This window comes from Acomys minous (genome assembly GCF_964271855.1).
Source record: "Acomys minous genome assembly, chromosome: 6".
NCBI classification, from domain to species: Eukaryota; Metazoa; Chordata; class Mammalia; order Rodentia; family Muridae; genus Acomys; species Acomys minous.
Genome location: NC_140487.1, coordinates 50473015 through 50493749, shown reverse-complemented (window position 1 = coordinate 50493749; position 20735 = coordinate 50473015). Strand labels below are relative to the sequence as shown.

Here is a 20735-nt window from a genome sequence, read left to right as displayed (position 1 = left end):
GTGGATGGCACTGTACTGCGTCACTCCCGTGGTTAAGTATTTTTTATATTCCATAACGTGTTATTACCACCAATGGGAGGGAAACAGCTTTTGTTCTAAAGGGCGTCTGAATTCTATAGAAAGAACTGAGGAATGGAGCTGTGCCTCTAATGACTTCTCTCGACCCCTAATTGGTGAGGGATGCAGTCTTTAAGGTCCATGTTGTACTCGTAGTAGACTGTGACAGAAACAAAAGACAATGAACAGGCCAGTCAGGCTTCCAGAGTGCTTTCCATGCACTCTCCTAAGGACTTATCATGGCACACTTCCTGCTTTGCACATGATGAAATTGAAACAGAGAGACCTAGATCATTTGGGCCAGCTGTACAGGTAAAAGAAAAGGACTTGATTCTGGCCAGCCCTGTGCTCTAGGGGTGTACCCTGTCACTGAGAGCCCACAGTGGAGAGTCCTGTCCTCTCCCCTAGGGGAGAAAGTGGCTGGGGAATTTACTGTTTCTCCTTTGGGGCAGTCTGTATAATTTTCTTTAAAAAAAAAAAAAAGCTAGTATAGTTAAAAGTGTACTATATAGGTGTGAAATTGAGTGTATGGATTTTGAACCAGTGAATACAGTGTGTATACAGGATTTAAGATGTGGTAAAGCCCTTATGAACAGGGCTTGGAACATGCCTTTGATTCCAGTGCTCAGAAGGTGGAGGCAGGCAGATCTTTGTAAAGTTGAGGCCAGCCTACATAGTTAAATTCCAAGATAGGCCAGAGCTATATAATGAAAACCTGTCTGGAAAAAAAAAAAAACAAAAACAAAAACAAATAAAGAGACAAACAAAACTACCACCACCACAACAAAAACCTCATGGATACTTGTAAATACTGTGTAGTCTGCTATGTAAATGTGTTTTCTTTGGATATTTGGTTTGTTTGTATGTTCTTTTTTTAATCACCCATTCTATATTCTTTCGGTCCTTCCCCCATTTTTACTAAAAGTGTTAGAAACATCCTCTGTATAAAAAAGGATTGTTTGCCTTCAAAACCTTGCATTTTAGGGATAAAATTTAGAAATACGACATTTTGAATCTGTTGACAAATATTTTTGCTAGGTTGATTTTTATTAATGAATTGTGCCAGGTTTTTCATTTTTATTGGTGTTTGAGAATACGTGTTTCCCTCAGTCCTCACAGTATCATTAAAATATTTGCATTTCATTCATACATAGGCTACTTTAAAGACTCTACATAGCACTGACCTATTCTAATGCTGTGTGAATTTGTAAAATACTTTTAAAAACATGATTTATTGATAGTATTTGCACAGTCAGTAACTGTCTGAAATCTCTGCTTTTAAAATGGTTTGTTGTATAAGTTTCAGCTCAATGAAAAGAACATTTGTTTACATGTCTGCATGTGTGTGAACCTGCAGACAATCAGAGCCCTGGCACTGAGCCTACTCTGTGAGCCTTAAAGTGCAGATTTCTGTGTCACACTCTGAGAGCGTGCACTGAATGGATAATTTGTGCTGCTCCTTACGTTGTGCTTTGCTGAGTTTGGCCTGTCAAGGGTTAAAATGTTTTACTGCAAAGCAGTATTTTACTTGCCTGGCAGAGATGGTGTCCTGCCGACATTACTGTGCAGCCATGACGCACTATCAAATAACCAGCTCAAGGGACACACATTTAGGATCAGCTCAGTGAGGAAGTAAAATTGACATCCATCCTAAACATCCCCAATGGCCAGAAAAACCTGTGCTAGTCATATACCTATATAATATAAAACAATGCTTGCTGGCCATAGCAGGCAGCTGGAAGATGTTTGCCTTCAGCCTTGCCAGAGCCCAGCTTCACCCTAGTGCTGGCCGTAGGAACAGGTCTCCTTCCCCAGTTTTTCCTCTTTTTAAAATAATCAACTCAAGTTCTTTATGTAAATCTCTAGAGTAGTAATTTTCATATATTTGTCAAACTATTAAGCCCATTAACGTTTTGTAGCGTATATCTATTACAGATGTGACGCATGCTACTTGTTTGCATTTGAAATGAGTTTATATACTCAAAACTTGATTGTTTTCTAATTTTTTGCCTTGTCATGTCTGTTTATTTCTTTTGGCTGTATGTCTCCTAATCTTAGCCTTTCTGTATCTAATAATTGATAAGTATTTTATGTATTTTTTTCATTAAGATGTTTCCTTGAGTCTATTAAAGTCTTACTTGTTTCTAAATTATTGAAAGCTGTCTCAGCTATTCTTATAGGTGAGCAGCAAAGAAATTATATTACATTCCAGATCCCACTTGGGCTTTTGAATTAAATTGTGATAAATTATAAATTAACTTCAGAAGGATTAATGTTTTTTGATAATGTAAGTCAAGGGCTTAGTTTTTTGTGAAATACCATTTTTTCATATAAATTCATATAACATTTTTGTTATAGGATAGCTTATGCTTATGTATGCATATATTATTTCTAGTGTAAAAGAAATCTTATATATTTTAATGCCTTGAATTAATTATTGATTTTATATACTAGTCTGATAACCAATCAACTTATCAAACTTGTGTATAATGTTTTTTAGTTTGTCTTCTTGGGTTTTCTATATCTAATAATCATATATCCATAAAATACGTTTTCCAACTATTAGACCATTTATTTATAGTTATTTTTTAATTTTTACCAGACCTAGAGAAATACTAAATGTCAGTCTCTCCATTTCTGAAGATGAGTGAATGTTCACTGTTTTTACTTCTTTTCTTATTAAAATAACCATATGATTATGATGATCATAATGTAAGTAATATACTCCTTCAGTTGGGTTGGTCTGACTGTAAGGAAGATTACCACTACCTTAGAATTGTTCATAGTCATCTGTTGTCATTAGCAACCAGTTAGCACTGCCCTCCATTCCTGTCGTCATCAGATTTTGCTGCAGTGTGATTAACCCTTGCAGCAAATGGAAAAGAATGGCGTCTGATGATTTTGTGTGTGTGCATTGATAACGTCACATTAAAGCCTTACTTTTTCTGAGAAGAAATTAAAACCAGGTTTTATATGGATGAAACCGAAACAAGGTAGTTTTTTAATGTCTTCTGTTTCTGAATTAAAAGCCATATTTTTTCTGATAATAAGGAGTCACGAAGGTAGAAATTAATAAAGCTACCATTTTCTCTTACGTAGCAGAAGAGGAAAAGAGTTGAATTTTCTATCAGGGTCTTTTGTCTTTATCATAACAATAATAGCTGGAAATTATTGCTAGGTATCAGATGTTGCTGTGTGGGATGTGCTTTTTTTTTTTCTTCTTCATAATAACTGTGAGGAAGGGACTGTTACCACCCCCTTCTATAGATGAGAATACAGGCAGTCAGAATAACAAGTCTTTATTTTTTGAAAATACTGTTTTGTTAACACCACAGTGGTAAACAACTTTATGTTTGTATTTCTTTACAGAACATTGGTTCACAGATAATTCAAAATCCACAAAGAAGCTAAAGGCATTTATATGAAATGTCTCTCCCCAAAAGTCCTTCCTGTTTTTGCCATTCTGTCCTCAAGCAATAAAATTTGATTATGCACCATTTAATATGTCACATTTACATAGCAAAATAATGAAGGCACAGCTAATACAAGCAAACTTAAACCCTTTCTATTTCTGAGCTGGGGGCAGGGATACACGCTTGGATTGATTCTTCAAGTAGATATTTTTCCAAACATTAGCTTCATTGAGGAGTTCTGATGGTTTTCACAGCTACTTGCTAAAAGCTACAAGACAAAAAGACTTCACAAAAGGTCAAACTACGCAACACTGGATACACATGCTTTACAGAATTGCTACATTCTACATCTCTTCAAGTAAATTATATTTCTAAAATACTATAAGGTGATTTAATACTTAAAACACTTGGGGTCATTTTGACGATTTTTGTAAACACTACCAAGAAAACAGATAACATGAGACCATAACAAATGAACACGTGTTGACAATATTGTACATGTAATAACCCTCTTTTTTTGGAACCATGTTCTTTCTGTAATTTCAAAATATTTAAAATTTTCAAAACTTGAAATGGCAGTTTCCCTAGCCTCAGAAACAGTAGTCTCTAATGCTGTCAGTCCAGTCTTCCTCCATGCCACGTCTCCTCTGGAGTGTAAAGCTGATGTCTGGGTTTGCAAAAGCAAAAGTCTTAAAGATGATGTCGTTCTTGGGTTCCTTTTCCTCCAGCGCTGGTAAATGTAAAGAAACTGAAGAATTAAGCATTGAGAAGAGTTCAGTCTTAGCTTGGGTGATCAGGTGTAGTGTGATGAATGGATTTCAACGTGTGACGCACTTTAGTTCACATCTAACTGACAACCGTTCATCAGTCTCAAGTCCAGTTCTCACAGAAGAGCAGGGAGAAAAAAATAAGCTTAATTAGGCTTTTTTTAAAAACGTCTTTTGGCATCTGTTTTACAGAAATAAAAGTCAGATTAGAAACGGGCTAGCCAGAATCTACTTGATTCAATTTAATTTTAGGAATGTCAGAATAGATTCACATTGTATTTTGGACAAAACCTGAGCCTTTAAAGTCTGCCGACATTGGAAATAAAAGGGGCGGGGGGGTTGTCACCTGTCAGCTGCTGTGCTCACTTCTTGGCGGAGTCGGGACCCCCAGTTGCGCCTGCTGCAGCCTCTTCCTCCTCCTCGTCGTCATCATCCTCTTCTTCCTCATCGTCTTCATCATCCTCTCCCTCCAGGGTCCACGCGCAGCCCTCCATCTCTCCGGTGAGCTCCTGGATCTTGGCAAGTAGGGGCTTGTAGATGTCGTTGTACTTTTTCTCTAGAGCCTGGAATTCTTTGTCAAATTTGGCCTCAATCTTATCGCAGCGCTTCTGCAGCTTTTTGAGCGCCAGAACCCGGCACTTGACGGAGTTGGGCAGGCTCTCGATAAAGTCATTTTTGGGCTTAGGCGCATTTTCCGCGGGGGCCTGTGGCTCCTCAGCCGCGGGCGCAGCAGCACCGTCGGCAGCTGCGGCATCCTCGCCACCCTGGGCGCCCTCCATTACCTCGTCTTCGGCGCGGCTCTCAGCGGGTCCCTGCTTCTCGGGGTCGGCCATGGCTAGTTCTCGGCTCAGCTCGGCTGGTTTGCCGCAGTGGTCTGGTAGTTGCGCAGTTTGCGGCAGAGCTGGTCCAGGGACGTCCTGCAGCTGTGACTGCGGCTGGTCCAGAGTGAGTCTGAGAGGATGCGGCAAAAGCTGACGGCTGTGGTGACGTCCGCGCGGCCGCTTCGCGGCTCGCGGCAAGTGAATGGCTGCTCACTATCAGCTGACAGCTGTGCGCACATACTGCACCAGATTGTTGCTATGCTCCTATCTCCAAGGTCTCCAAAACCTGCTACTTAAACACTCAGCCCCCACCATCCGCCCCCACCCCTGTAGAACTGGCTAGAACCAGCCTGAGGCTGAGACTGTATTTTTCCATACCTGTTTGTACAGCTCCAGTCTGTTTACTGTGTGCTCCCCCCTCCCATCTCAGCTCTCGGAATCCGCAATGCACCTGTTCAACTTCTGTCGGAAGTGCGCCATAGCTGATGCTAGTCAGCCTTGGTTATGGGTACCTTGCTTTCCAAATCGCGATTGCGTCTTAAATTCACTTCCAGAGACTAGAGTTGCAGAACCATTTTCCCCCTACTCGTTTGCAGACCTGCAGTGCGCGTATCTACGCACTGACCATCTTGTGCTCCTAGAGCCGCAAGCCAGTATCTCTGTTAAACCTAGCTACTCCTGGCGGCACACTGGCGTAGGAGGGACCTTGGAATGAATTCTATTAAGTGTTTATGTATGAGATCTCTGCATAGTAGCATCCTGGTAATGATACTGAAGGGTCCAAACAGGTACCTATGAAAAGGAATAAAGTAAGGGTGAACAGAAGCTAGACCCTTGGGAATGTTCAACCTGTGATATTGTGATAAGATGCCATCATCTCCAAGTGTCTAGGGCCCAATTCGTAGTTTTCTTGGGAGGCACGCTGCCTCCGGATGGCAGGTTAGAGATGCCCATAAGGGCCAGGGGGAAAAGAGGGCATTTTAATACATCTTGAAAAGCATGTGTGTGGTCCTCTTCTTCCTTAGGGATCTACAGTCATTTGTCACCAAACAGCTAATGGTTAACCATCTGCTCTTTGGGTCTGCTTGTGATTTGCATGTGAGATCATTGGAAAACACCATAAACATCAAGCTCTTGTTTTCTGACGATGAAGTGATCGGACACTCTTTAAGTTTTTACTCATACAAGCCAGAATTAGAGAATTTTTTATTTCATATTATGAATTTATTTACTTATTTAGCTGGCCTGCGCTCACGATGGCCTTGAGCTCTGGCTCCTTTCTGCCCCCTTACAGTTTCTGGAATAAAGGTGAGGAAACAAATGTTCAGTGGTTCCTGGCAGCTGCATTCCTTACCTCTTTAGGAGTTTTTCTTTCTCTGTGGTGGGCCATACCAGTGTCCTGCGCATAAGAATTCTGTAAGGGATTTCTACCTTTTGGTTCTTATGTACATTAAGTTAATTATATGTAAACCATTTAGTTCTGGCACATAGTAAGCACTGAATATTTTAAGAAAATTGCTGTGTTAATATGCAAAAGATAACTATGCATAGTGTCTTTCAAAATAAATATCTGATCAAAGAAAGTAAATATGTACAAAATGCATTTTTAATGCACCTGTGAGTCCTTCAGTTTGTTTTACCTCCTTCATTCTTGGTGTTTTTTAAATTACATTTATGGCCTTATGTGTTGAAGGAGTAACTACGTGATCCACGGTGTGAATGTATGTTGGTTCTAGCCTTCCAGCCTGTGTTTCTAGCGATTTACCTCAGGTCTTCAGGCTTGGGAGCAAATGGCTTATCTGCTGAGCCAACTTGGTGGTCCTCTTTCAATACTTTTTCTTTTGTTTTCTTTCTTTCTTTCTTTCTTTCTTTCTTTCTTTCTTTCTTTCTCTCTTTTTAACTCAAAAGATCCTAAAACTTAGTAAAATCCAGCTTTTGGGGAGTATTTCCATAAACAAATACATTCCTGTTAGCACTGTGGTAATCATGATAGAGAATAGTAACTCTGCTCCCCTGAAATGCCCTTGGGACCTTTTCCCTACAGTGCAGATGACACGGTGGCCTGTTTACTGTCTCAATAATTCTGTTTGTTTGTTTTGCTTTATTTCCAGGGACATGAGTTTCTCTGTGTAACCCTGAATGTCCTGGAACTCTCTCTCTCTGTAGACCAAGCTGGCCTTAAATTCACAGAAATCTCCCTGCCTCTGTCTCCTAAATGCTGGGATTAAAGGTGTGTACTACCACCACCTGGCTTAAAAGCGTTTGTTTTGTTTTTCAATACAGGGTTTCTCTGTGTAGCTCTGTTGTCCTGGAGCGTGCTCTGTAGACCATGCTGGCATGATCTCAGAGACCCACCCGTCACTGTCCCTGAGTGCTAGGATTAAAGGTGTGCCCCACCACTACCCTAATTCTGTATTTTTCTTAATGGTTATGAATGGAATCACATGCAGTATTTGGAATCTGTCATTTTCACAAGCAAATGCATTTGATACCCATTTGTATTGTCATTTATGTTACTAATTTGTTACATTATATTGTTGAGAAATATTTCCACCAGTGTTATTCCCAGTTTTTAAAAATATGAATAATACCACTGTGAAATGTATGTCTGTAGATTTCTATTTGAACACATCTTTGTTTTTTGTAAATACCTACCAGTAAAATTGCCGGATTATTTGGTTTATTTAACTTCATAAATAGCTGTCACACTCTTTTCCATATGGCTGTGCTAGTTTGCTTTCACACCAGTAATGTATGAAAGTTATAGTTGTTCTGTGTTTTGTTTTGAGATGGAGTCTTTATATACCAGTGCCAGTTTGTATGGCAAACCTAGAACTTGCCTGCTTCAGCATCTTGACTTTCTGGGGTTACAGTGTTCCCGGTATCCTTAGTGACACATGATTCAGAATATTTACCAATGCGCATAGTTACCATTCTTACATTCCTTGCACTCTTCTGTCCTTTGTGGGCACCAACCATGCAAATGATGTTCAGACATCTATATATGGAGGCAAAAATGCCCATATGCATGCAATAATAATTTTTAAAAAGGAATCGTTGTAGGGGAAGCTTTAGATTGAAGCAACATTAGAGAAAGAGAAAGGGGGTAAGAGGGAGGGAGGGGATGGCACAAATAGCTGGATCTGCTTAGGTTGCTTTTCAGTCATTGCTACCCAGGCTATGCACGGGAGTGTGGTGAGGCTGTGGGTGAGCTGAGATCTTAGAGCTCACCAGTCTAGGACACAGGGTGGGTACCCTGGGTAAGGGATGGAGCCTGGATATGGCATGGGTGGGCTAAGTCAGGTAAGCTAACCAGACTGGGCTGGGACAAAGGATGTGCAACTAGGAAAAGTCCTTGGGGGATAGGAACAGAGCAAGCAGAGCTCTGCCCATCATACTTTTGAAGGAAAAAGGAAAGTCATTTAAATCTGAAGAGAAATAAAAACTTTCAAACATTTCTTGAAACCAGTGAAAGTAGAAATTCGACACACCAGAGCTGGGGCTGTAGAGAGAGCTGCACTAGCAGGGAAGCTTGTTGCATTGACTACCAGCTTCTGTTAGTCAATAAAGAGGGAATAAACTGGGTGGTGTTGGCACATGACTTTAATCCCAGTACTCACACTCAGGAGGCAGAGGCAGGTGGATCTCTGAGTTTGAGGCCAGCCTGGTCTGGCCTCAGTGAATTCCAGGACAGCCAGAGCTACACAGAGAAACCTTGTCTTGAAAAACAAAACAAAACAAAAACAGACTTTGAATAAAGAAACTAATGAGGCATCTTAAGGACTTAGAAGAGGAGAAACATAGTAAACCTAAAATCAGAATGAAGAAAACAACAAAGAGCCAAAATAAACCTGAAAGTAAAGAAATATGATATCAATAGAATAAGGATTGTTTTCTTTGAAAGGGTAGAAAAGAAAATATATCCAATTTTTAAAATGAGAAAAATAGCTTAATAGTTTGGGATCGAATGTAGCTTGGCCTACATTTGTCTTTCTGAGTCTGGCATTTTTATTTAGCATGATCTCTTATTCCACCCATCTTCCTGCAGATAGTGTAATATATAATTGTATATATACCACACTCTTTTAATTGTTTATCTGCTGCTGACGCTGGGGTAGTTAGTGTTAATTTTCAACTGGGTACCTAGGTACGGGGTGGGCCAAGCCTCTGGGCACACCTGTGATAGAGTCTCTGGACTAAGGTTAGTCTCTGATAATGACCTGTGGGGTTGTTTTGCCTTCCCTGATTGATGTGGGAAGACCCACTATGATTGTGGGCAGGACCAATCCTGGGTGTTGGGTCCTGAGCAGTATAAAATAGGGCAAAATGAGCGCTAGTGCATTAAATCATTGCTCTCTGTTCTTGATTTACAGATATAACGTGGCCAATTATCTCACATTCCTGATGCCTTTACTTCTATGCCATAATGCATGTGGAATTGTGAGCCAAATAGGCCCTTTTACCCTTATGTTGCTTTTGTCAGGGAATTTTATCACAGCAATAGGAAAAAAAGGAAAGTAATTACAGGCAAAGGCTGATTCTATAGCGTGGCTGTTTTGCTTAGTACCCACAGTCAGCACAGTACGTCAATGCAGGCAGTTTCATTTCCGTTGGATTTATTTCTGAATATGTCTGTTATTGGTGTATAGAAAAGCTTCTGACTTTTGTACATTGGTTTATGTATTGCTGCTCTGATGAAAGTATTTATCAGATCTCAGCCTTTATAGCAGAGTCTATGGTATTTTAATGATAGGATCACATTGTCTGTGAATAGGGAGGCTTTGGCTCTGTTCTTTTCTATTTATAGTCCTTTAATTTTTCTCCTTGCTTTTTGTTCTGGCTATGCCTTCAAACTATATTGAATAAAGTTGGGGAGCATGATACCCTTTTTTCATGCCTGATTATAGAGTAAGTGCTTTAAGTTTCCCCCATTCCATATCATGTTGTCTATAGTTCTGTCTGTCTGTCTGTCTCTCTCTCTCTCTCTCTCTCTCTCTCTCTCTCTCTCTCTTTCTCTCTCTCTCTCTCTCACATACACACACACACACACTGGCATCTTGTCTCTTGTTTTTAGTCTTCATATCTTTGCTGTGTATTTTCACCTGTTAATTTTGTATTTATCTTGTTTTTATTTTCCTACAATATTAGCTTATTTACTTGACATCCCTGAAGTTTAATGTAGGCATTCATGGCTCTAAAGTTCCCTCTTAAAACTAGTTTTGCAGTGTCCCTAAGGTTGTGGGAAGTTGTATTTTAATTTTTGTGTGAACTTATGAAGTTTTTAATTTTCTCTCTGATTTCTATAACACATTGATAATTCAAAGTGTATTGTTCAGTCTCCATGCCCTGGCTTAATTTCTGTACTTTCTCTTACTGTTCATTTCTGAGTTTCTTCTATTCTCCCAATTTCTTCTGTAGTTATTGACTTGTTTTATCTCTTAAAATGTATTCTATTTTAGAAGAAGTTCTGTGGGCTGATAAAAAGAATATATATTGCACAGGTGTTGGATGCAATGTTCTGGATGCTAATGTTAAGTCCATTTGCTCTGTGGTCCAATTTAAACTCTAGTGTTTCTCTGCTGATGTTTTTGGTTTGGATGACCTATTGAAGAAAGTGAGATTAAATTTACCCAGTTTCATTTTATATGAACCTCTGAGTCCCTTAGCATTCAGGAGTGTTTGGGTTTGGTCATTGCCAGGATTGTTATCTGTCCTTGATGCAATGTTCTCTTTATTGTTACAGTGTTACCTTCTGACTGATTGTGACTTGAGGTATGCCCTGTTAGCATATCTGCGTGATAGACTTGCTTGATTATATCTGCTTCTGCTTGCTTTGAAATATTTTTGCCTAGTGTATTACTTTCCATCCTTTCACATTCAGTCTGTTTATGCCAGTGCGAAGAAAATAGGTGAGACTTTTTTTAAAAAAAACTATCTTGTCTTTTAATTGATGAGTTAAGACATTTGTGATTACTGTTGAAAAGTATATAATAGCATCTCCCCTTCTTCATCTTAGAGGTGTGTTGGTTTACTGGCTTAATAATGTTTGATTCTTTTCTGAGCTCTTAAGCCCATGACTACTGTTCCTCTGGGTTGCATTACTTTAGGTTTCTTTTGCAATGCTGGCTTTAGAGGTTGTCTGGAAATATCTTCATTCCTCCTTTTAGTTAAAAAAAAAAAAAAAAATCTCTTTGCTTGCTTGCTGTAGTAATGGTAGGCAGGTAATTTGCTTCAGGGGTTGAATAGTTCCTCTATTTTCTCCAGGTCTTTGAGTTCATCTAAGATATAGTACTCTGGGGCTGCTATTTTGATAGGTCTGTCTTCACAGTTGTTGGAATTTTCCCTCTGGCTTTAGTATTCAGTTTCTGTCCTGTACTATGGCAGTTAAGCCACAGTATAACATAAAGAGCTCCTTATCTGTAGTTTGTAATTACTTCTGATACTTTGATGTCATATCTTTCTTTCTTTCTTTCTTTCTTTCTTTCTTTCTTTCTTTCTGTTTTGTTTGTTTGTTTGTTTGTTTTGTTTTTTGAGACAGGGTTTCTCTGTCCTGGACATACTTTGTAGAACTGGTTGACCTTGAGCTCACAGCAATCTGCCTGCCTCTGCCTCCTGAATGCTGGGATTAAAGGCATGCGCCACTACGCCTGGCTTTTGGATGTCTTATTTTTTTCCTCTAGATTTGGAGAATTGTATGAAGAAAAAAAAAGACTCAATAAATCATTCTACCTCTCAACTCTCCCTTCTGCACTACCAACCTGTAGATTTGTTCTCTTAGCTGTGCCCTAGAGGCCTTGTCATACTTTGGTCATCGTGCTATCTGAATTAGTAAGTCTTCAACCTTGTCATCCACCCCTGATTTCTTTGTTCTCCCTGGCGTAGTCTATTGGTGATGCTACCACTGAGGGTTCTCTTTCATTTAGTGAGCTTTTTATCTTTTTATTTTCCTGTTTGTTCTCTTATCCATTCCCATCTTCAGATCCCCGCTCTCCCTCTCCCCCAGGTGTGTGGGAATGGTGGAAGCAACCAAAGCTCTGATTTCTGAACCAAAGGAACCCATGCTGCCTGTCCATCTTAGAGCTCTTTCAAACCCTGTGGCAGGGAGGAGACTGAGTGCTCTGCTAAGCCAGGCTTTAGACTCAGGGAGGCGCCCCAGAGCTCTGTCCCCAAGGTAATTTTCAACAATAGGACCTTCACCCCTCACTGCAGAATTAACTACACCTGCAGTTCTTGAAATAAACAGAGTCTCAGGAATGTTAGTGCAAAGCAGGCTTCTTAGTGTGAAGGAAGCTACGCCAGCATCCATGGAAGTTGCTTCCTTTGCCCCTAGGACAGTGCTACCAATGAAAAGCAAGAGTTCTGTCACTTACTGCCCCACCCTAGGCAAGTTGCTTTTTTGCCTTTCACTCAGTCTTTCCACCATAAGGGAAGGCCTTAGCTCCCACTTGGAATTGTTCCATGTTCACAGACCCTCTCTTGGTCCACTTTCAAGATGGTACCTGTCTGTAGCACTGAGATACTGTGTGCTTCCGCTCTTGTCACCCAAGAGGAGCCACTGTTAACTGGTTTCTCTCTGCCTTTTAGCTGTTCTTTTGCTATGTTTTCAGTGTCCAGTGCCCTTCCTCTAGAGTGTAGTTCTTGCTTTTGACCTACTGATTGATGGAGTCTCAAGATGGAAACTTCTAATCTGCTGTCTTCTTCCAGAGGCCTAATAGATACATATCACTCAGGTGTCTTGAAAGAAAAAAAAAAAGAAAAAAAACTACAAATAAAACCCTATATACTTCTTCATTCCCATCATGCTCAACTCACTTTTCCGTTTTTTTTCTCCATCCTCTTCTCTAATGCATTTCATACTGTGGATTATATGCAGGGGCCTAAGACCTCACACCTCCTAGGCAAGCCCTCTGCTGGCCTCCACCCCAGCCTCCATCCTTTGCATAAAATACTGCCCATTTGATGTGTTATTTCATGTTTTCAACTTTTGAAATAAGCACATGCATCAAGACATTTTAGCATGATTGCTTTTATTTTTTAATGATGGAATTATATGTAGCATACACATATCATATATGTAAAAATCCCTAAACCGTAGGACATCAGTAGCTAACATACTGTTTTAGAGTATTGTGGGCCCTAAGTACCTTTATATGTATTAAATATTTTCTTATTTCCCAGATGAGGGGACGGGGTGCTGTAAGTGGCTCTTCTGGTATTTGTTAATAACATTGTTCTGGGGGCAAAGGAAGCAATTTCCATGAATACTGGCGTGATTTATTTCACCCGAAGAAGCTTGGTTTGTACTGAGCATTCCTGAGACTCTTTATTTGGGGAAGTGGAGATCTAGTTAATTCTCTCTGAATCCAGTCTACTTTATGATTCTGTCTTGTCTTTGCTTGCTCTTACGTTAGTGGATCGCTGGGTATATTTCTCTGAGTTCTCTTGTTAACAGCAGACATCCCAAGTTCTTTGCCCTTTTCCTCCAGATCTCTTTGAAAGCTCATAGAGGACCAGGAGGAAAAGCAATCTATATTTTCAACTCTTCTGGATATTGACAGATTCTCCCCTTAAGTATTTATGTCTCGCTTCTGACTTTGTGCCCCTGTTTGTGAAAATATCGTGCCCACCGAGAAAAATATAATTTTGATCCATAATTTGGAGCAACTTGCAAAGGAAAACTAACTTTACTGTATAGTAAGCCATGTGGGAGGCCTGTCCACTCGGTCACCCTTCTATTTTTCTCGGTAACTTCTATAACAATCAGGTCAAAACGGCCAGGATACTGAACAGTTAACAATTCTCCTAACTTATGTCCCAACTACCAGTTGAACAATAAACAGAGAGTAAACAAATATGCACACTTGATTAGTTGCCTAGGATGCTGTGTGTCTGTTCAGCCAGCCACAGCTTCCATGTGCCAAAGGCCTCCTGTCAGGTTGTTGTTGTGGTGGTCCCATTTCCTGCTATGAGGCGCCCCACCCACCCACCCACCGCCATTCCTCTGGCTGCCTTCCGGCCTGTCAAACAAAGGTGGCAGTGGCTGACTACTTTGCTCTAGAATGGCTCTGTTTAAATAGCCTTTGTTTTTCTCCTTTGGCTTCTTCATTTATTCCCACTGTAAGTATGTGGCTCTCTATGAGGTTCCAGGTTCCCCATGGTGTTACCTCATGTTTACGCGAATGCTAGACAGATGGGGACAAATGGTAACGCAGTGCTGTTTGCATTTGCCTAATTATTGTGAGAACAGGATAGATGCTGAGACAATTGTTTCTTGAGGTGCTTAAAGGATTTATAAGAAAGCAGATGCCATCAGGTGTGTAGTACAGATGTGTGATCCCAACACTGAAGGCAGCAAGGTTAGATTGCAAGTTTGTAACCAGTCCAAAACAAAACAAATAGAAAAAAAAATTACAAATTTGTGTCCTGGTCCAACCATAGTGTAGGATTTGTGTAGTTCTTTCTTTCAGCCCCCTCTTCCTGTATTTACATGAGGTGGCAAGGGAGAGAGAGAGAGGGAGGGAGAGAGGGAGGGAGAGACAGAGACAGAGAGAAAGAGGAGGAGGAGGAGGAAGAGGAAGAAGAAGAAGAAGAAGAAGAAGAAGAAGAAGAAGAAGAAGAAGAAGAAGAAGAAGAAGAAGAAGAAGAAAACAGAAGAGAAGAGAGAGAGAGCGCGCTCATGCTCAAGCCCACAGCTCTTTTGCTGTAGCTAGCCAGCCACTTGGGATTGTTAGTCAAACTAGTAATCCTCTTGTTTCTGCCTCCCTAGGACTGGGAGTGCCACATCCGGCTTTCCCCTGGTTGCTCAGACTGTATCTGGGTCTTCTTGCTTTGACAACAAAGGCTTTGCTAACTGAATTGCCCTTCTAGCCCTTTAGTAGTTATTTCTTACTCTCAAATGTAATTTAATATGATGTCCACTTTAATGTTCATTTTATTCTAGTAGACTTTAAACTTCTAAAGAAACTGCTATTTATAAGAATGTTATATTTTAAAATACTTGAAAAGTTAGGGCTGGAAGGACAGCTCAGTCAGCAAGATGCTTGTTAGGAACCATGACTGAAGGAAACCGACAACATGCCCCACCCCCCTCCATACCTCCACCCCCTCCCTCCTCCTTCTCCCACCCACCCCCTCCCTCCTCCTTCTCCCCTCCTCCCACCCACCCCCTCCCTGCTCCCTGCCCAGCAGAGGCTCCCTTTCAGACCCCGGATTAGGCACAAACCACACCGGAGCACCTGTTTTCACAGAGTGCTCCTTTATTAAGCAGGGAAGACAAATTAAAGTGGCTGCTTTCTGACCCAGACAGAAAAAGCAGTAACAAATGACCTTGTAGGTGCCCCCCTTTTTTTTTTAAGAAGAAAAAAGGAGAGGTCTTTGTTAGAATGGGCTCTGATGTAGGAGTATATTTTGATTGGACATGTTAATTAGGTGAACTGAAGGGGGCTTTTGGTTGCTGGACTTTAATACTTTGATAGCTGGGCCTTGGTAGTCAGCCTCTGGAGGAGGAAGTAGCCAAATGAGAGAATAGACCTTGGTTGCTAGCTTTGGGAATGTAATCTAACAGTTTTTTAGCAAGTCAGAGGGACTTGGGGAAATGGCAAAGCTTGCCAGAGCCAAGCTTGCTGCCAGGCCCAGACTGGCTAGAATCCCTTCAATGCTAGGGCACACTTGCACCCCGGTGCCAGAGAGTTATAAGCAGGTGGATCCATAGGGCTTGCTGCTAAGCCAACCTATTCTACCTTGATGGGCCCCAGGCAGTGATAAACTCTTATCTCCAAAAGCAAGGTGTCATCTGAGAAATGATACCAGGAGTTGTCTTCTGACTTCTGTATGCACGTACATAAACACCAAAGCAAAAGAAATAAATTAGGATATAAATAATAGGTAGCTTTAGTTTCTGAAGGTAGTAGAGCAGTTAGCCTACAACTATAGCTTTGGGTGTTTTTTTTAAATATTTATTTTTTCCCCCTTAAACTAAACTCTAAGGAATACGTTAAAAAGATGACAACGGGAGCAGCTCAGGTAAGTACTTTGGTTTTGCACACTTGCCTCCCCTATAGGCACTCAGTAGAATCTGAGGGTTAGGAACTAAGGAAGAGGAATCCCTGATAACATCGCCGCCTTCACAGATGCCTGGTCCAAAGCCGTTCTCATCACTTACAACCCAAGTGTAGAAAGGCGCCTTCACAGAGCTTGTGCAACTCAGTGCCAAGTCTACAGTGTATCCCGCTTCTCCGGTCTCCCTGCAGGCAAGAATTTGTGGATGCTTACGTGAATTATGTCTTCCAAATTTCGGTTCATGAGTGGTACACAGCCTTTTCCAGTGGCTTTCTAAAAGTGTGTGGTGGCAAGGTCCTTGAACTCTTCCAGCCTGCAGAACTGAGAGCCATGATGGTGGGGAACAGCAACTATAACTGGGAAGAGCTGGAAGAGGTAAGCTCTAGAGCACAGCGCAGCTGGGTGGGTGGGTGTGCCAAGGACCTGGCCTCCTTTACGTGCGACGTGTGCACAGCCGGGTAGGTGGGTGTGCCGAGGACCTGGCCTCCTTCACGTGCGACATGCTTGGGCAGCTGTTGGAAGTCTCCTGCCTTGGAGTGGCATCTGTTGCAAATGCAAGTGGTGTCCAATGTGTGCTGTAATTTCTGTTTTCCTCTTTTGGACAGACTGCTGTCTACAAGGGCGATTACTCAGGCACACATCCCACTGTGAGACTGTTCTGGGAAACATTCCATGAGTTCCCACTAGAGAAGAAGAAGAAGTTTCTCTGTAAGTACTCATCACATCAGCAGGTTGTCCATATTTTAGTGTCACATCATATAGGGTAATATATTCCACAGGTAAAGATGTAACTTCCTAACAGAAGTTAAGCTTCAGTGTATTGACTGTATAGTAGCTAAAATGTATTGGAGGCTATGAGTACCCACTCATATGTGAAACAAGGAGATGAAAATAAGTAAAGAGTCATTTCACTGGGCTGGAGAGATGGCTCAGAGGTTAAGGGCACTGACTGCTCTTCCAAAGGTCCTGAGTTCAGTTCCCAGCAACTACATGGTGGCTCACAACCATCTGTAATGAGATCTGGCTCCTTCTTCTAGTGTGCAGGCACACATGCAGGCAAGACACTTTGTACTTAATAAATGTATCTTTAAAAAAAAAAGAGTCATTTCACTGACCTTCACTTTCTCTAAAAATAATAGTCATTCTAGCTGGAAGTTGTGGTTCGTGCTTACTGTCCCAGCTACGTGGAAGGCTGGGATAGGAGGATCCCTTGGGCCCAAGAGGTTAAGATCAGTTTGACCAACAAACATAGTGATTCCCTGACTCCCCAAATCTAAAAAGATTAATCTGGAAAGATTCTAGATGAAGCAGAGAAAATTTGATTTATACAAGTTTTATTGCAGTATGATCCACTTAACAGGTAGTTCAACTGTTTACAGTAGGCAACTGAGCAGGTTTCAGTGTATATAGGTTCTAAACCTCTCACAGAACAGCTTCAGAGTACCTCCGTCTCTCAGAAACGCCATACTGGTCAGCATCACTCCTCAACTCTTCCCTTCCTCTACCGCCATCTTGAGTTTGTCCATTGTAGACTTTGCTTGCAGATAGAGTCATGCAGCGTGTAGTCCTTCATAACCTGCTGCGTGGCATTGGAGTAGGGCAATGGCTTTAGAGAGTAAAGTGAAGTTAGTTTCCATGATCAAATCCAGGCTTTGAGAAATGGTTGGATCTTCCTGTCTATAGCTGTGTAATAGCCTCATAAGTAGCCAGTGAATAGAATAGAATTTTTATCTGCATGAAACAAAAAAGGCTTAAGAAGCAAACCTCTTGGCTTTCTAAGAATGGGCAGATATTAATATTAATGGGAGGCTTAGCTGAAGATTCTGCTGCTCATACGGAGCAAGGGTGAGGGGAAAAGATGGTACCTCACAATAGAACCCATCTGCCCGTGGACAAAAGGTGTTGAGAAAGTGATGTGTTGGTTGAGGAAGGATTGGGCTGCCAAGTGAATGTGGAAAGCTATCACTTTCAGGGGAAGCCTTCCTACTAGTCCCCGGGAGTTTCCTTAGAAAAAGGTATCTCGAGTTTGAGAGCATCGGATTTAAGGATTTTGTTGTCTGTTGTTGTTGATGTGTTAATTCTGGGAGTTTGGCAGGAATGGTTATATGTTTATATGCCTTAGACAATGGCAGATTATTTGAAATGGCTGATGAGGACTGGCAGATAGTACAGTGGCAGAGTGCTTGCCTAGCACCTAAAAGGCCCTGAGTGGGTACCCCAACACCACCATCACAAAAAGTGGGGGTGGGGTGTGGCAAGTGGATAATGAGTTCATTGTAGTGATTTCTGGCAGTTCAACAGTGAAAAAACAAAACAAATAACAACAACAACAAGAAAAAGCACTCTGCCACACTAGGGTACAGGAGAAGACAACCACTTCTGTCTATATCGTGCAAGAGAAGTGAGTTGTTTGTGCTAAGTAACAATGCATCACAAGCGGGAGATGAGCAAGTAGATCCCTGAAGGGAAACAGCAGTCTGAATGGCTCTGTTCTCAGACCCCTGAGGTAAGGGGAGATCTTGAAGTCACAGACCCTGGGTTCTTTGCTGGTCATTCCTTTCCTCATTGCTTTTGTGAAGGTTCACCTCTGGGGATATGCATTCTATAGCGGCCCAAGAGCATGCCTGAGCATCCGGCATCCTGGTGCTTACATGTTGGTACCTAATAACATTGTAGTTCCCACGGAAGCCACAGGGTGTCATGCCTTTCTCTGTTGCCCAGAAGACTGCATAGCTGTTGATGCCATTTTCTTCCCTGCAGTGTTCCTGACAGGCAGTGACCGGATTCCCATCTATGGCATGGCCAGCCTGCAAATTGTCATCCAGTCCACAGCCACCGGGGAGGAGTACTTACCTGTGGCCCACACCTGCTACAACCTTCTTGACCTCCCTAAATATAGCAGCAAAGAGGTTATGAGGGCTCGGCTGACCCAGGCCCTCGACAACTACGAGGGCTTTAGTTTGGCTTGATGCTCCCCAGCTTACCCAGGACATCCTCTCCCTCCTCACTGGCCACATTGCGGCTGATACAAAGTACTGTGGGGAGTGGTGGTTTCTATTTTTTTATTGTTTTAGTGGATTGACACTTTTGAGTCCTAAATCCTGGTCAGTGTGTTTCTGGGGTTCAGCAGTAAATAGTCTTTTTGAAATATCAGTGGTCGGGATGAGCCAAAAGGAGGCTTTAATTTGGGATGTGGATTTGATTTTGTTTGGTTTTGTTTTAAACCAAGGTAACTATTGTTCCTTCATCTGTGAATGTATTGCAGTCTGGATTAACTGGCAGTGGGTTTTCAAGCTTTTGTTTCCCAAATGTCTTTCAGCCCCGATGTTTCTTCACCAGCTTCCCTGCTCTTTTCCTCAGTCCTCACTCCTCTGAGGGATGACATGACTGATGGGTCCCTTCTTGCGTGCTGTGCCGAACATTTCCTTTCTCCGCAGCTTTGGGAATGCACGGCTTGTTGTTGCAGCCCACTCCAACCCTTTAGACGGAACAGGCTCCTTCAGGACTCCCGATTCCAAAAGGCTGAGTGTGGGGCCATTGCTTCTCATTGCTTTTGAGCCTTAATGGAGGAGGCCTTCTAAACACACCCTGCTGAAAGAAAGCGGAATCGCAGGTGTGTGTCATGGCGCCTGGCTGCAAGTTCCTTATAATAAAGTTTTTAAGACACTTAAAAAAATAAATAAACAGAGGGAGAGGGAAAATAAATAAATAAACAAACAAAACTACCCGAAACAAAAGAACCTAGGGCCTGAAGGAGTGCTGCCAGCCTTCCAGGGCTGCCCATTGCTTGGGCCCCAGGAAGACACAGGCAGCAGCCTCAGGTTCCAGGTGGGTTGCACATGTCTGTGACCCGTGACCCCCTGGTTTACCGTGACTCGGTAGACCCCCTTTACCTTGCTTTTGAAGCAAGTTGCATTTTCTTATCTCCATATTGCCCAAGAATGGTACAATTAATAAACCCTCTCCTTTTTATCACTTTATATGCACTGATTCCCCTTCCCTTTTCTTTCCTGTGCTCCCCACTTCCCTTTCTTTACTCTCTTACTTTTCCTTGTCTTTGCTGCTTGAATCAGTTCTCCTTTTTCTTCTGCTAGTGGATGCATGCTGTCTTTTGTTGTTGTTTTCAATTTTGTAAGTTTTTTTTTTTACCTCTGTCTCTGTTAAAATATGAAAATACTCTTCATGATAGAGTTTCTGTTTATCACATTTGAAATGTTCCTTTACAGTGGGATTTCAGCAGAGGGATTATGTTAAGTCAAATACATTTGTCTCAAAAATGACATGTTTAACTGCCCATCATTGGATAAGAGAATTCTACATGATCAAAGAACTTATGTAATCCTAATTTTAAATCTGTAGTAGATAGAGAAAAAGACTTATTTATATAAAATGAAGTACATATAGATTGTGATGCAGCATTGAGTCTTTATGAAGGAATGTAGATTTTGTTTTTTCTTTTTGTTTTTAAAAGTTACTCCAATTGCTAAATTGGTAGTTTTTCAGTCCTTATAAATAGAACATTTAAAAAAAGATACACAATTATATGAAATGTTTATTTTCTATGTGTGTGCATATAGTTCAATATTATGCAATAAATTTGGTGTTTTAACTTAAAACAA

General features: G+C 41.3%; 2 protein-coding genes across 3 annotated transcripts in view; one reads left to right on the top strand and one right to left on the bottom strand.

The window, feature by feature from the left end:
* HERC3 (HECT and RLD domain containing E3 ubiquitin protein ligase 3) overlaps nt 1–20735 on the top strand; it is a 92543-nt gene extending 71808 nt beyond the window's left edge. For both annotated transcript variants that reach the window (XM_084786980.1, XM_084786981.1), the window contains 3 exons: nt 16308–16491; nt 16722–16824; nt 18877–20735. In XM_084786980.1, coding sequence (XP_084643106.1) covers nt 16308–16491; nt 16722–16824; nt 18877–19085 — 496 coding nt within the window. In that variant the 3' untranslated portion in view covers nt 19086–20735. The remainder of the gene's footprint in view (nt 1–16307; nt 16492–16721; nt 16825–18876) is intronic.
* Nucleotides 3340–5242, bottom strand: NAP1L5 (nucleosome assembly protein 1 like 5). Its single transcript, XM_084786991.1, has 2 exons — nt 4584–5242; nt 3340–4352 (listed from the first exon to the last, which is right to left on the bottom strand). Exon 1 carries the CDS (start codon nt 5068–5070, stop codon nt 4600–4602), a length of 471 nt encoding a protein of 156 aa, XP_084643117.1. The 5' UTR covers nt 5071–5242; the 3' UTR covers nt 3340–4352; nt 4584–4599.